General features: G+C 45.9%; 1 protein-coding gene across 2 annotated transcripts in view; it reads right to left on the reverse strand.

Moving 5' to 3' along the window:
* Positions 1-16,619, reverse strand: part of LOC118366646 (receptor tyrosine-protein kinase erbB-4-like) — a 545,013-nt gene that overhangs the window by 73,831 nt on the left and 454,563 nt on the right. For both annotated transcript variants that reach the window (XM_052493562.1, XM_052493560.1), the window contains exons 15-17: positions 15,774-15,928; positions 12,257-12,301; positions 2,538-2,670 (exon numbers count right to left, since the gene is read on the reverse strand). In XM_052493562.1, coding sequence (XP_052349522.1) covers positions 2,538-2,670; positions 12,257-12,301; positions 15,774-15,928 — 333 coding nt within the window. The remainder of the gene's footprint in view (positions 1-2,537; positions 2,671-12,256; positions 12,302-15,773; positions 15,929-16,619) is intronic.

Genomic DNA, 16,619 nt, shown 5'->3' on the forward strand with positions numbered 1-16,619 from the left:
GTCATACCAGGTGGTGATACAACCAGTCCGGATGCTCTCGATGGTGCAGCTGTAAAAATTCCAGAGGATCTGAGGGGCCACGCCTAATTACTTCAGCCTCCTGAGGGAGAATAGGTGTGCCGTGACTTCTTCACAACTATCCTGGGTCAACTCCTTGGTCTTGTTGATGTTGATGGAGAGGTTGTTGTCCTGACACCACACTGCCAGGTCTCTGACTTCCTCATCGCTGTTGGTGATCAGGCCTACCACCTTGGTGTCGTCAGCAATCTTGATGATGGAGTTGGAGTCATGCGTGGCCACACAGTGGTGGGTGAACAGGGAGTACAGAGGGGGGCTAAGCATACACCACTGGGGGGCCCCCATGTTGAGGTGATCCTCATGTCGGAGGTCCTCGTGTCGGAGGTCTCGTTACATACTCTCACCACCTAGGGTTGGCCCGGCATGAAGTCCAGGATCCAGTTGCAGAGGGAAGTGTTCAGTCCCAGGGTCCCGACCTACGTGATGAGAGGGAACTATGTTGTTGAACGGCATTCTCACATAGGTATGTCTCTTTTCCAGGTGAGAGAGGGCAGTGTGGAGTGCAATTGAGATTGCATCATCTCTAGATATGTTGGGGCAGTATAGAAATTGGAGTGGGTCCAGGGTGTCTGGGATGATGGAATTGATGTGTGCCATGACCAGCCTTTCAAAGCACTTCATGGTTACAGATCTGAGTGCTACAGTGACGGTAATGCTGTAGTCATTATGGCAGGTAGCTTCAGAGTTCTTGGGAACAGGAATGATGCGGGTCAGCTTGAGACGTGGGGATTACAGACTGGTACAAGGAGAGGTTGAAAATGACAGTGAAGATGCCTGCCAGCTGGGCTGTGCATGCTCTGAGAACATACCCTGGAATACCGTCCTGCCCCGGGGCCTTGCGAGTGTTGACTAGATTAAAAGCCTTATTCACATCAGCCTCAGAGAACGGGATTACCTATTCCTCTGGGATGGCTGGGGCCCTCATGAACTTGTCGAAGTGTTGAGGTCGTCTAGTAGAGAGGTATCCTTTGTAATCCTTAATGGACTGTAGCTCCTGCCACACGGGTCGAACATCGGAGCCGGTGTAATAGGAGTCCACCTTGTTCCTATATTGTCCTTTTGCCTGTTTGATGGTTCTTCGGAGGTCATAGTGGGACTTCTTGTGCGAGTTTGTGTCCTCTGCCATGGCCTCAGGGTCTGCTGCGATAGTCCTGTTTGTGGTAGCTCTGTCCTTTAGCTTAGGGCATTCCTCAATGTTAATCCAGGGTTTTTGATTGGGGAATCAGCATACCTTCACAGTTGGGACAACGTCAACGTTGCATTTTCTGATGAAGCCGGTGACGGAGGTGGTTAGTTCTTCGATGCTATTGGCAGAGTCCTGGAACATATTCCAGTCAGTGCTCGCAAAGCAGTCCTGCAGCATAGCCTCTGCTTCGGTGCACCATTTCACTATGGAGCGCGTCACATGTACTTCCTGTTTGAGCTTCTGTTTGTAAACAGGAAGCAGGAGTATAGTAATGGTTATATAGTATTGGTAGTTTTGTTCACATTCATGGACTAGGTACAATACAGTGGAACACTGCCTATAGAAGTAGAGCAACAAGATGCTCGTTAATTTAACACGGTGTGATGTGGTATTGTATTTGTGTTGCTTGGAAGCAACAGAGTGAGTTCCATGTGAGTGGGTCCAGGGTTGATGGTATTTTTGTGTAGAACATCCGTTTCAAAGAAGTTCTCATGTTCTATACCGTAACAAAGGAAAGGAGGGAGAGAGAAGGGAGTGGAGGGAGAGAGGAGGGAGAGAGAAGGGAGAGGAGGGAGAGAGGCCACAGAGGAGAGGAGAGAAAGAAAGGGAGAGAGGGAGAGAGGAAGGAAGAAGGATGGAGAGGAGGGAGAGGCCACAGAGGAGAGAAAGAGAGGGAGAGGAGGGAGAGAGGAAGGAAGAAGAGGAGGGAGAAAGGAGGGAGAGAGGAAGGAGGGAGAAAGGCCTCAGAGGATAAAGTGATTTGTTTGAGCTGGAGATGATGCTCTCTACCTCCTCTCCTCTCTGTCAGTCTATTACCTAAGCTCTCTCTGTGTTCTCATAGCCCCGGGCCCAAGCCACCAGAGGCCCTACACACATCACAGAACACATCATAGACTACATCACATACCATTAAGCACAAGGCTGTTATTACAGCTCTTCATAGAGCAGTAAGTGACGTCCTTTTCACTAAGGCTACTAGGATGTAGGATCCAATTCACTCCTGTTTTCTTTAATTATTACTTCAATCAATCATTCAATATCTTTATTGTCCCAATTGAGATCCATTGTGGAAATGTTTGACCAATAATGAACTCTATAACTGAAACGTCAAACCAATCAGTCTGTGTCTTATTGAGAGTCTCTAAATTCGGTCTGTGTCTCAAGGCACCCTATTCCCTATATTTTGATGAGACCAATGGAAGCTTTTTCTATGAGCCACATCTCAGGAGGCCCTTACCCTTGTCCCGGGTGTGTGTGTGTTCACACGCCATACCTCTGTCTCAAGGAAGCGTCGCAGGGCTCTCTTCTTCTTGATGCTCTTCCTGCGGACAGACACGGCTACACTCAGAGCCACAATGACCACGACGAAGAGGCCCCCTATCACCCCGGCAGCAATCAAGGGAGTCCTGAGGGAGAGGAGGGAGAGATATATGAGATAGGGCCACAGTACTGGATACTAGTTACCAAACCTTCTTATTTGTTTTCTTTCTAATCATTTAGCTGCGCTTGATTGAGCTACTATTGTCTGGTAAAGTGGAACCGATAGAATAGTTTATCCACCTGGCAGTCCAAGCAGGCTTAATCAAATGCTCAAAATATTTGATAGAAAACAAATTCTATTTAAACCCAGGTCTGATAAGCACTTACTCCAGATGTCACAACAGACTTGGCTAACAAGAATTAAGACAATTCTTACTTAGCTTACAACCTTTGACAAAATACATGACTTAACATCTACAAGTGTCCTGTTACAAAATTAGGCAGTAAGTTGAAAGAAGAAGGGAAGGAAATGAAAGTCAGGAGAAGACAACATGTTCTGCTGCTTGTCAGCCTTGTCCATGATCTCTCGAACCCTCTACACCCCTGTCTGTCTTTCTGTCTATCTGCCTGCACTGGGAGCATTGAGTTATGTCCCTATGGCTGTGTAAAAAAAATGGTGCACTTAATAGGGAAAAGGGTGGCATTTGGGACATATCCACAGTATATTGTGGATGAGAAGTGAGATGAAATAGTGTATCTGAGTGAATGTGCCTATCCTCTATCTTAATAAAAGGGCTAATTTGGCTGCGAGCACACGGAAGAACAGAACAGTGCAAAAGAGATGAAAGTGGCGGTGCTTCGGCACACTCCAGTCGTGCTTTAAATCAGCAGGAAAGCTATGAGCAGGTCTGGTAGATCACAGAGAAGAGCAGGTCCCATTAAACGTTATCACCCTCAGCTCACTTCATTTGGAATCGCATGAAACAACTCCCAATCTTTCACTCATCGTGTGCTTCCCAAATGGCCCCCTTTTCCCTATGTAGTGCACTACTTTTGACCTGAGCCCATAGAGAATAGGGTGTCATTTGGGACACAAACATCCTCATTCTCCCAGCTCTACCTCTCTCCTACACAATATTACAGGGATGGATTTACTTTACTAAGGCACTGCATGGTGCTTTCGGCAGCAAGTGGCTTCAAGAGACATAGTTGTATGCAGGCCTAGGCATACTCCGAGTGAACATTTGTAGTGGTGCACCCAAATGGAGAGCGGAGAGTGGGGGAATAAGTCAAAAGCAGACAGAGTGTTTGTTGAGCGGCATCCCTTTTCTCTTTTGTTATTTCGAGCCAGCATGATAATCAGTGTGTATATACTGTATGTGTGTGTGGAGGGAAAGTTTGTGAGTGTGCCTGTGTGTGCGTGTGTGTGTGTGCGTGCGTGCGTCGTTTGTGCGTGCGTGCGTGTGCATGCGTGCGTGTGCATGCGTGCGTGCGTGGACATGTTTAACTATTCTTGTGAGGACCAGAAGTCCCCACAAGAATAGTAAACAAACAGAAAATTTGACCAACTGGGGATGTTTTGTTGTCCCCGGTTGGTTTAAGGTTAAGGTTAGAATTAGTGTTGCGGTTACGTTAAGGATTAGTGTTAGGAGCTAGGGTTAGGTTTAGGGTTAGTTTTAGGGTTAGGAGCTAGGGTTAGTTTTAGGGTTAGTTTTAGGGTTAGGAGCTAGGGTTAGTTTTAGGGTTAGTTTTAGGGTTAGGAGCTAGGGTTAGTTTTAGGGTTCGTTTTAGGGTTAGGAGCTAGGGTTAGTTTTAAGGGTTAGTTTTAGGGTTAGGAGCTAGGGTTAGTTTTAGGGTTAGGAGCTAGGGTTAGTTTTAGGGTTAGGAGCTAGGATTAGTTTTAGGGTTAGGAGCTAGGGTTAGTTTTAGGGTTAGGAGCTAGGGTTAGTTTTAGGGTTAGGAGCTAGGGTTAGTTTTAGGGTTAGGAGCTAGGGTTAGTTTCAGGGTTAGTTTTAGGGTTAGTTTTAGGGTTAGAAGCTAGGGTTAGTTTTAGGGTTAGTTTTAGGGTTAGGAGCTAGGGTTAGTTTTAGGGTTAGGAGCTAGGGTTAGTTTTAGGGTTAGGAGCTAGGGTTAGTTTTAGGGTTAGTTTTAGGGTTAGGAGCAAGGGTAAGTTTTAGGGTTAGGAGCTAGGGTTAGGTTTAGGGTTAGGAGCTAGGGTTAGTTTTAGGGTTAGGAGCTAGGGTTAGTTTTAGGGTAAGTTTTAGGGTTAGGAGCTAGGGTTAGGTTTAGGGTTAGGAGCTAGGGTTAGTTTTAGGGTTAGCAGCTAGGGTTAGTTTAAGGGTTAGTTTTAGGGTTAGGAGCTAGGGTTAGGTTTAGGGTTAGTTTTAGGGTTAGTTTTAGGGTTAGGAGCTAGGGTTAGGAGCTAGGGTTAGTTTTAGGGTTAGGAGCTAGGGTTAGGAGCAAGGGTTAGGAGCAAGGGTTAGGAGCAAGGGTTAGGAGCAAGGGTTAGGAGCTAGGGTTAGTTTTAGGGTTAGGAGCTAGGGTTAGGAGCTAGGGTTAGTTTTAGGGTTAGGAGCTAGGGTTGGTTTTAGGGTTAGGAGCTAGGGTTAGTTTTAGGATTAGGAGCTAGGGTTAGGTTTAGGGTTAGGAGCTAGGGTTAGTTTTAGGGTTAGCAGCTAGGGTTAGTTTTAGGGTTAGTTTTAGGGTTAGGAGCTAGGGTTAGGTTTAGGGTTAGTTTTAGGGTTAGGGTTAGGGTTAGGGTTAGATTTAGGGTTAGGAGCTAGGGTTAGGTTTAGGGTTAGGAGTTAGGGTTAGGTTTAGGGTTAGGAGCTAGGGTTAGGTTCAGGGTTAGGAGCTAGGGTTAGGTTTAGGGTTAGGAGCTAGGGTTAGGTTCAGGGTTAGGAGCTAGGGTTAGGTTTAGGGTTAGGAGCTCGGGTTAGGTTTAGGGTTAGGAGGTAGGGTTAGGTTTAGGGTTAGGAGCTCGGGTTAGGTTTAGGGTTAGGAGGTAGGGTTAGGTTCAGGGTTAGGAGCTAGGGTTAGGTTTAGGGTTAGGAGCTAGGGTTAGTTTTAGGGTTAGGAGCTAGGGTTAGTTTTAGGATTAGGAGCTAGGGTTAGGTTTAGGGTTAGGAGCTAGGGCTAGGAGCTAGGGTTAGGTTTAGGGTTAGGAGCTAGGGTTAGGTTTAGGGTTAGGAGCTAGGGTTAGGTTTAGGGTTAGGAGCTAGGGCTAGTTTTAGGGTTAGGAGCTAGGGTTAGTTTTAGGGTTAGGAGCTAGGGTTAGGTTTAGGGTTAGGAGCTAGGGTTAGGTTTAGGGTTAGGAGCTAGGGTTAGGTTCAGGGTTAGGAGCTAGGGTTTGGTTTAGGGTTAGGAGCTAGGGTTAGGTGTAGGGTTAGGAGCTAGGGTTAGGTTTAGGGTTAGGAGCTAGGGTTAGGTGTAGGGTTAGGAGCTAGGGTTAGGTGTAGGGTTAGGAGCTAGGTTTAGGTGTAGGGTTAGGAGCTAGGGTTAGGTTTAGGGTTAGGAGCTAGGGTTAGGTGTAGGGTTAGGAGCTAGGGTTAGGTGTAGGGTTAGGAGCTAGGGTTAGGTGTAGGGTTAGGAGCTAGGGTTAGGTTTAGGGTTAGGAGCTAGGGTTAGGTGTAGGGTTAGGAGCTAGGGTTAGGTTTAGGGTTAGGAGCTAGGGTTAGGTGTAGGGTTAGGAGCTAGGGTTAGGTGTAGGGTTAGGAGCTAGGGTTAGAGAGAACATGAAAACCCGAGAGCTCCGAGGGGTCACCAAAACAGTTCAACAACAGGAGGAAGACAATTATTGATAAAGTGCTGAGGATAAAAAAATGTTCAATAAAAAAAAATGTAGAAAATAAAATCATAATAAAACACGCAAACTGGATCAAATAAATAAGTACATAATTGGAAATCCCCCCCAAAGGATGAAGGGATTAAGTGCTCCAAAGATAAGTGCTATGTTAAAGTGCTTGATATTATACAATTAAATATAAAATATAAAAAAGACAAAACCAGATTGAGTAAATAAATACATAATTGTTTATTGAACTGGCCTCTCCAGCTCTCTTAATTCGGCCCTCACTAACTCCCACTGTCAAAGCTTTATCCTACTCTTTACCATTTATTCCAAGTGGAGCCACAGTCGGTTTCTCTATCCACCTGGATTCAGCTGCTCTTCTCTGGCCTGTGGTCAAGGAGGCTTTCATCTCCAGATCGGTGATGCAGAGGGAGGTTGTAGGGTGGTTTTGAAATTGTTTTACTAGGTGTGTTTGTAATATGTTTTTTTCATCGTGTAGAGGTGCTGTTTGAGGTGTGTCAATAATGTGTGACTGGTTTCTCCTATAGAAATGTTGTGGCATAATGTTATAGCATAGATAATGTTAGTGCTCTGATTGGTCATGAGTTGTGGGATAGGACTGGAGCTTTGTGCATGTGGATTGTGAATGGTTGGAAGTTGTCGATAGTACTGTTGTTCAGTAAGTGGTTTAGGACTGGGTTTATTGGAAAATGTTGCATAGACTAAAAGATCCCTTGGGTTGGGGTTTCTGCAGAATGCTGATATAGGTTGGAATCCCTGGAGTGGGGGGGAATGTACGTTGTGTTTGGGTGAATGCGGCTTTGAGTCTGGAATGAAGGAGTCTTTTTATGTCTGAGAAGGTGCTGATGGGGGGTATAATCTGTGGTTCTGTATCTGTTGGGGGGATAGGAACCCGGGGTCTGGGAAAGGTCTGAGGGTGGAGGACAGGGATAGGATGGTGGGGATAGAGATACGGACCCAGAATCAGGAAAGGGTTAAGATAGGTGTGGGCTGTTAGTCCAGGTCAGGAGTCAGTGCCTGGTCCAGAGTTCTGCAGGGTTAAGGTTATGGTTGGGGTTAAGGTTAGGATTGGGGTTTGGTTTGGGATTAGGGTTGGGGTTAGGGTTAGGGTTGGGGTTAAGGTTAGGGTCAGGGTTGGGGTTAGGTTTGGGGTTAAGATTGGGGTTAAGGTTAGGGGGATCAAACATTCTGTTCTGGGTGAAGAATGCCAATGTGTTAGGGTTGGGGGGGGTTAAACATTCTGTTCTGGGTGAGGACTGCCAGTGTGTTAGGGTTGGGGGATCAAACATTCTGTTCTGGGTGAGGACTGCCAGTGTGTTAGGGTTGGGGGGGATCAAGCATTCTGTTCTGGGTGAGGACTGCCAATGTGTTAGAGTTGTGGGATCAAACATTCTGTTCTGGGTGAGGACTGCCAGTGTGTTAGGGTTGGGGGGATCAAGCATTCTGTTCTGGGTGAGGACTGCCAGTGTGTTAAGGTTGGGGGGGATCAAGCATTCTGTTCTGGGTGAGGACTGCCAGTGTGTTAAGGTTGGGGGATCAAACAATCTGTTCTGGGTGAGGCCTGCCAGTGTGTTAAGGTTGGGGGATCAAACAATCTGTTCTGGGTGAGGACTGCCAGTGTGTTAGGGTTGGGGGGATCAAACATTCTGTTCTGGGTGAGGACTGCCAGTGTGTTAAGGTTGGGGGATCAAACAATCTGTTCTGGGTGAGGCCTGCCAGTGTGTTAAGGTTGGGGGATCAAACATTCTGTTCTGGATGAGGCCTGCCAGTGTGTTAGTGTTGGGGGATCAAACATTCTGTTCTGGATGAGGCCTGCCAGTGTGTTAGGGTTGGGGGATCAAACATTCTGTTCTGGATTAGGCCTGCCAGTGTGTTAGGGTTGGGGGGGATCAAACATTCTGTTCTGGATGAGGCCTGCCAATGTGTTAGGGTCGGAGGGATCAAACATTCTGTTCTGGGTGAGGACTGCCAATGTGTTAGGGTTGGGGGGGGTCAAACATTCTATTCTGGGTGAGGCCTGCCAGTGTGTTAGGGTTGGGGGGATCAAACATTCTGTTCTGGGTGAGGACTGCCAGTGTGTTAGTGTTGGGGGATCAAACATTCTGTTCTGGATGAGGCCTGCCAGTGTGTTAGTGTTGGGGGATCAAACATTCTGTTCTGGATGAGGCCTGCCAGTGTGTTAGGGTTGGGGGATCAAACATTCTGTTCTGGATTAGGCCTGCCAGTGTGTTAGGGTTGGGGGGGATCAAACATTCTGTTCTGGATGAGGCCTGCCAATGTGTTAGGGTCGGAGGGATCAAACATTCTGTTCTGGGTGAGGACTGCCAATGTGTTAGGGTTGGGGGTCAAACATTCTATTCTGGGTGAGGCCTGCCAGTGTGTTAGGGTTGGGGGATCAAACATTCTGTTCTGGGTGAGGCCTGCCAGTGTGTTAGGGTTGGGGAGATCAAACATTATGTTCTGGATGAGGCCTGCCAGTGTGTTAGGGTTGGGGGATCAAACATTCTGTTCTGGATGAGGCCTGCCAGTGTGTTAGGGTTGGGGGATCAAACATTCTGTTCTGGATGAGGCCTGCCAGTGTGTTTGCCTTTATGTACCTCAGTGACTGCTTTGAGTATCCCCTCTTCCCCAGTGCACTAAATAGGGTCTGTGTGGGTGAATGAAAGTATTTCTGTTGTGTACATAGTCTATGGAATCTAATGAGTTGTGATTTGACAATGCCCGTGAATGGATGTTTTGGGTGATAACTGGAATTGTGGAGTAGGGCATGTATGTCTGTGTCCTTGAAATATACTTTGTTTGTATAGAGACTATTTGCGTGTCAGTATCTGGAATAAAATATTGATTGTATGTGGGTGAATGACACATTTAACTGTTATGGTAGGATGATGGTGGTTGAGTATTTCAAAGAATGTTGTGAAATGTACCAGATCATGTTCCCACACACACATATCATCCAGGTATCGTCTATAAAACATGGGACGCATTGGGCCTTTGGCCAGGACTCTCCAGGGCCTTTGGCCGGGACTCTCAACTCCCAGTCTGCCATATCAATATTAGCATAGGCTGGGGTGAACGTTTTACCTATCGCCATCCCATAAATCTGTACGTACTGTACTGTTTATTATTAAATGTGAAATCATTGTTTCTTTAGCCAAGTTCTAGAAGCTGTAGGAGGTGTGAGTCTGGTCTATATGGATCTGGATATCTCCGGAGAGTAGATTCCACTGCTGTCAAACATGACAAGATATCCATGTTGGTGTAGAGATAATCTATATCTAGAGTGAATAGGTATGCATGTGCTGGGACTGGAATGTTGTGAAGTGTGTCTATGAAATGGTATGTGTACTTAAGGTAGCTAGGGTGATTTTGTGAGATGGGAGTGAGGAGGTAGTCAATGGATTTGGCTGCTGGCGAGGACACACACACAGTCTGACACAATAGTTTCCCCCTTCAGGACCTCAAAAGGGACTGTCCATGTATCTGGTGTTTGGTGGATCTTAGGGCAGAAATAGAAGAGTCTCTGTCTGGGTAATTCTGGTCCATCTAGATATTCCTTTTGTCTATGTGTAATGTATTTCTTTCCGTAGAGATCTGATATTATCAGTCTGATTTTTTATTTGCGTCTAGATCTGTGTAGAAGCAGGGATAGGAGTATAATGGTGTGGTCCTTCTGTAGCTCAGTTGGTAGAGCATGGCGCTTGTAACGCCAGGGTAGTGGGTTCGATCCCCGGGACCACCCATACGTAGAATGTATGCACACATGACTGTAAGTCGCTTTGGATAAAAGCGTCTGCTAAATGGCATATATTATTATTATTATTATTTACTCGAGAGTTGTCGGTGGGCTTCAGAGAGGTACTCTTGGTTGTCCATAATAATGATCTTTGAGCCTTTGTTTGCTGGTTTTCTGGGTCTATGTTTGTGTTTCCTTACTTTAGCTCGGGCTTGTCTTTCTTTTAGTGTGATGTTCTGTTTTGAGGTTATGGTGGAGGTACAGAATTCTGATGATTTTGGTTAAGGTTAGGTTTTTAGGTTAAGGTTAGAGTTAGGGTAAGAGTACGGGTTAGGGCTAGGGTTAAGAAAATAGGCTTTAGAATTGTGTCCCCACAAGGTTAGCTGTACAAGACTGTGAGTGTGTGTGTGTGAGAGAAGGTAAAGGTCCAGAGGGTGTCAGACAGTGCAGATGACAGTATGTCTAGTCTCTATTATGTGAGACAGCCTCACACAGCAGCGGTTGACACAATGTCAGATAAGCGCTAGAACTAAATGTATATGTCTGTCTGAGCGTTGAGAGGCTTTGTAGTCTCAACATTGGCCCCGAGCAGCTATAAGCTGCCTAGCTATTCTGCTCAGTTAAACCATAGCCTCTGTAAAATAATGTTAAAAAGCCACTTTACCAAACTGGCATGCCCCACAGTACTATCAGTGTATTGTGTTACTCTGCTGTCAACATATGTATGAAGGTTTTTCCCCTGAAAGCCTTTATCAGTCTAGTAGCACTTTCCTCACCCTGCGTCACCCCCTCTCCACCCCTATTCACCCTGCATCACCCCTCTTCACCCTGTGTCACCCCCTCTCCACCCTGTGTCACCCCCTCTTCACCCTGCGTCACCCCTTCTCCACCCCTCCTCACCCCAAAGCGTCTCCCTCACTATCAGATCACCACAACAGTCTCCCCAGACTGCCTCAGATAGATGAGCAATGGATCAATGGAGAGTGAGACTCAGGCTATGGCATGCTCTGTCTGTGTCTCAAATGGCAACCTGTTCCCTAGTGCCACCAGGGCTCTGGTCAAAAGTAGTGCTCTATATGGGGAATGGAGTACCATTTGGGATGCAATCCTTCCCTCTGGCTCCAGCTTGTAGTAAATTAGCAGTCATTACTGCCCCTTCTCTCTCTGCCCATACATAGCTTCATTCAGCTCAGCTCTGCCTTCAGATCAGGAGGCTTCGCAAACTGTTTTTCACTAGGTCTTTGTTTGGGTCTGTGTTGTAAGCCAATATGGCTTCTGCTGTGCTGTTTATTTCTGGACATCATCCTAGAGGGGGTACTGTTCCATTGGGTCTTTATAACTTCTGTGTTACTGACCCCCTCTTCTTGTCTTTTCTGTCCTCCTTGTTCATTTCCTCTCGCCACACTCCCTTCTCTCATGTGTTCCCCCCTCCTCCTCCCCCATACCCCCCATCTCCTCCCCCCAGAAACAAACTGTCTGTCATGAAATCGTAAATCCATTTGCTTGGAACGGTTAGTGGCGTTTTCTTCCTTTTCCCCACGAGAACAAAAGCAAAGCGCTACCAATTTATCAAGAGCAGAGTAAAACACAAGCCCGTGCAGGGACACACTCACGGATTCACACACACGCACACACAAACATGCACACACTTTTGGCCTCAGAGCTAAACATTATTCACACTACTTGCCTGCTCCTCTCTCTCCCTCTCGGTCTCGGTCTCTCTCCGTCTCTCGCTGTCTCTCTCTTTGTCTCTCTCTATGTCTGTCTCTATGTCTGTCTCTCTCTGTCTCTGTCTCTCTCTTTGTCTCTCTCTATGTCTGTCTCTCTCTGTCTCTGTCTCTCTCTATGTCTGTCTCTCTCTGTCTCTCTCTCTCGCTCTCTCTAGCTCTCTTCTTCTCTTCTTCTCCTCCTTGCTTTCTAACTAACCTCAGTTGTGAGAACATATATTTTGGGTAAATATAAGCATAGTTGGTTGTTATGCCGGTATTTCAACCAGTGTTGTCTGTTGGCGAGAGTATCTTATCTTTTTTACTATTGTAAGCTCATCGAAGATCAATTCCAATGTATGCATTTGTACTTACAAATTGCTAATGAATGAAAGCTGAACCTGTGACTCTATGTGTGTAGGCAGTCTGTCCTAGGGACAGAGAAGGAAGTGACAGTAGGGATTTGAAGAGATATTTACCTGTCCATCATGCCAATACAGTCCTGCAGTCTGGGTCCAATACACCTAGATGAGAGGGAGAAACAAAACAGTGAATTAATCAATCAGTCCAGCATGCGTCTCAGTGTCTTGAATCTGTGCTATAGCTCCTAGACCTGTGTCAGTATGTTCTGTCCACAGAAAGAACCGAGCGATGACAGACAGTCACAGAGAAAAAAGGGTACAGAAACAAGAATCAGAGCGTAAGGGAGTCAGGATACTGGATGGTGTAGCTCTTTGATGTAAAGAGGGTAGGGGGAGAGGGAGCAGCCTGGGCTCAGAGCCATACGAAACATACTTTACGTATTTCTGAGCACCTCCAAGATGCATGATACCTACCTAATGTTGTAGTTACTTTAGATAGAAATGAAAGTAGGGGGGTTGGGCGTAAACTGAGACCGTCTAGCAATCCATAGGTTCCATGTTCGAGTCGCGTCGAGGACAACTGTAGCATTTTAGCTAACCCATTCCCTAATCCTTATTCAAAACGTAACCCAATTCACCGAACCCACTATGTAAATTCACCTAACCTTTGTCGTTTTAGCTCCCCTAACCTTTCACGCAAATTATCATAACCTTTGTCGTTAGTTCACCTAACCACTAATGTAAATTCTCCCCGTAATTCTCCTTTGTTGCAACAACGCAACAAGCAACCTGGTCTCAGATTAAGACGTATAATAGTATACTATAATACTATGACAACTTACGCCATCCAATTCGTACGCTATTGTACAACCAGGTAAGACGTATGATACTATACATCCTCTAATTCATATGATATTGTATGACCGCTATTCCATTCATAATGTAATCTAACGTAACGTAATATATCATACTAAATGTAGTGTCACATATTTACATACAGAATAATACGAATTGCCCTGATAGCACTTTGGCGGGAGAGGAAGAGGGGGAGTAACAGAGATGATCTCTGAGTCTGTTTGAGTGTCTGAACTGAAGGGCAGCCTGGGAACAGTTATTTTGACAAAGTGTCAAGATGGCATTTCCACAGATACGAAATATAATGGAAATGAGTGTAACAATGTTGTTATGGGTAGATGGAGTTGTGAGCTGGCTGTCTGCCAGTCACGAGGAAATAGAACACAAGACGTGCGGGGCCAGCCCGGTGGACTGACTGACTGCAATACCAAATGATATCTGTCTCCTTCCTTCTGCTGCTAAACATTACATCGCAGGCTTCACAGCACTCAGAGAGCAGAGGGAGAGCGGAATCTCTTTTGCAGCCCTTCTCTCTCTCTCTCTCTCTCTGTCTCTTTCTCTCTCTGCCTCTCTCTTTCACCTGGGTATTTTGCAGTTCCTGTGGGTGCGTGCGTACGTGTGAGTGAGTGAGTGAGTGTGTGTGTCTGGAGACACTGATAAACATTGGCTGGATATGGGAACACCGAGTTACAAGGGGTCAGCACCGAGGGGAGCATAGCAAGGTGTTTGTTTGTGTGTGTGTGTGTGTGTGTGTGTGTGTGTGTGTGTGTGTGTGTGTGTGTGTGTGTGTGTGTGTGTGTGTGTGTGTGTGTGTGTGTGTGTGTGTGTGTGTGTGTGTGTGTGTGTGTGTTGTGCTGAGAGCTGTTGTACTGTGGATGAAACAGAGCATGACACAGATATTGTTTTCCTCTGGTTATCATGTTGACCTTGGCTTTACAATGGGGATTAGTCTGCCCTTGTCTTGCCAGTGAAACAAACAATGTAGAAGTAAATGAACAGTATTCTGTCCTCCCAGGGTCATTAGTCATTCAGACTGCTGATGAGATACGCAACCATGCACACAACAAGATAAACGTGCACTCTCTGCAGAAAGCCAAAACACAGACATACAGTGCTTTGGAAAGTATTCAGACCCCTTGAATTTTTCCACATGTTGTTACGTTACAGCCTTATTCCAAATTTGTATTTTATTTTTTATCCTCATCAATATACACACAATACCCCATAATGACAAACAGAAACAGGTTTTAAGATTTGTTTGCAAATTTATAAAATATAAAACATTGAAATATGACATTTACATAAGTATTCAGACCCTTTACTCAGTACTTTGTTGAAGTACCTTTGGCAGCGATTACAGCATCACGTCTTCTTGGGTATGACGCTACAAGCTTGGCACACCTGTGTTTGGGGAGTTTCTCCTATTCTTCTCTGCAGATCCTCTCAAACTATGTCATGTTGGATGGGGAGCGTCGCTGTACAGCTATTTCCAGGTCTCTCCAGAGTTGTTCGATTGGGTTCAAGTCCGGGCTCTGGCTGGACCACTCAAGGACATTCAGAGTCTTGTGCCAAAGCCACTCCTGCATTGTCTTGGCTGTGTGCTTAGGGTTATTGTCCTGTTGGAAGGTGAACCTTCACCCCAGTCTGATCTCTCTGGAGCAGGTTTTTATCAAGGATCTCTCTGTACTGTGCTCCGTTAATCTTTCCCTCGATCCTGACTCGTCTCCCAGTCCCTGCCGCTGAAAAACATCTCCATAGCATGATGCTGCCACGCCCATGCTTCACCGTAATTATGGTGCTAGGTTTCCTCCAGACGTGATGCTTGAGAGGACGTGATTCATGCCAAAGAGTTCAATCTTGGTTTCATCAGACCAGAGAATCTTGTTTCTCATGGTCTGAGATTCCTTTAGGTGCCTTTTGGCAAACTCCAAGCGGGCGGTCATGTGCCTTTTACTGAGGAGTGGCTTCCGTCTGGCTACTCTACCATAAAGGCCTGATTGGTGGAGGGCTGCAGAGATGGTTGTCCTTCTGAAAGTTTCTTCCATCTCCACAGAGGAACTCTGGAGCTCTGTCAGAGTGTTCTTGGTCACTGGTTTCTTGGTCACCTCCCTGACCAAGGCCCTTCTCCCTCAATTGCTCAGTTTGGCCGGGCGGCCAGCTCTAGGAAGAGTTTTGGTGGTTACAAACTTCTTATATTTAAGAATGATGGAGGCCTCTGTGTTCTTGGGACCTTCAATGCTGCAGAAATGTTTTGGTACCCTTCCCCAGATCTGTGCCTTGACACAATCCTGTCTCGGAGCTCTACGAACACTTTCTTTGACCTCATGGCTTTGTTTTTGCTCTGACATGCACTGGTGTGTGTGTCTTTACAAATCATGTCCAATCAATTGAATTGGACTCCAATCAAGTTGTAGAAACAGCTCAAGGATGATCAATGGAAACAGGATGCACCTGAGCTCAATTTCGAGTCTCATAGCAAAGGGTCTGAATACTTATGTAAATAAGGTACATTTGAAAAAATGTCTAAAAGTCTGTTTTCACTTTGTCATTATGGGGCATTGTATGTAGATTGATAAGGAAAAACATTAATTGAATCCATTTTAGAACAACAAGGCTGTAACGTAACAAAAAGTGGAAAAGTCAAAGGGTCTGAATACTTTCCAAATGCACAGTACACAATGAAAAACAAAAGCACAAATTCAGTTCACGACGCCCCCCCCAAACTCACCCACAACCCCCACACACAAAACCCCACATATACACTCCGTGTGAACCTTACCCCTGCGTGCAGTTGGAGTGACAGGGATGACACTCGTTGTTGGCCTCTGCATATTTAAAGATGAAGCTGATGGCCCCCTGAAGGCCGTCGGGACACTTCTCCACACAGTTAGGACCATCTTTAAAGTGGAGACACTTCACACAGTGATCCGGACCCTGAGAGAGAGAGAGAAAGAGAGACATACTCTGTGTAAAAAACATTAAGAACACCTACCTTTTCCATAACATAGGTCAAATCTATGATCTCTTATTTATGTCACTTAATACCTCTACTTCAATTAGTGTAGAAGGGGAGGAGACATGTTAAAGAAGGATTTTAAGCCTTGAGACAGTTGAGACATGGATTGTGTATGTGTGCCATTCAGAGGGTCAATGGGCAAGACAAAAGATGTAAGTGCCTTTGAACGGGGTATTGTAATAGGTGCCCCGGTTTGCACCGGTTTTGTTTCAGGTGCACCGGTTTGTTTCAAGAACTGCAACGCTGCTGTGTTTTTCACGCTCAACAGTTTCCCGTGTGTATCAAGAACGGTCAACCACCCAAAGGACATCCACCCAACTTGACACAACTGTGGGAAGCATTGGAGTCAACATGGGCCAGCATCCCTGTGGAATGCTTTCAACACATTGAAGAGTCCATGCCTCGACGAATTGATGCTGTACTGAGGGCAAAAGGGGAGGGGGGTGCAACTCAATATTAGGAAAGAGAGGAGAGCAAGCAGAGACAGGGGACAAAGAGAGAGGGGGTTAGAGAGCTAGAGACAAAGAGAGAGATGAGAAAGGGAGGGATAGAGAGAGAGAGAGAGAGAGAGAGAGAGAGAGAGAGAGAGAGAGAGAGAGAGAGAGAGAG

The sequence above is a fragment of the Oncorhynchus keta genome, chromosome 34, assembly GCF_023373465.1.
Source record: "Oncorhynchus keta strain PuntledgeMale-10-30-2019 chromosome 34, Oket_V2, whole genome shotgun sequence".
Taxonomy (NCBI): Eukaryota; Metazoa; Chordata; class Actinopteri; order Salmoniformes; family Salmonidae; genus Oncorhynchus; species Oncorhynchus keta.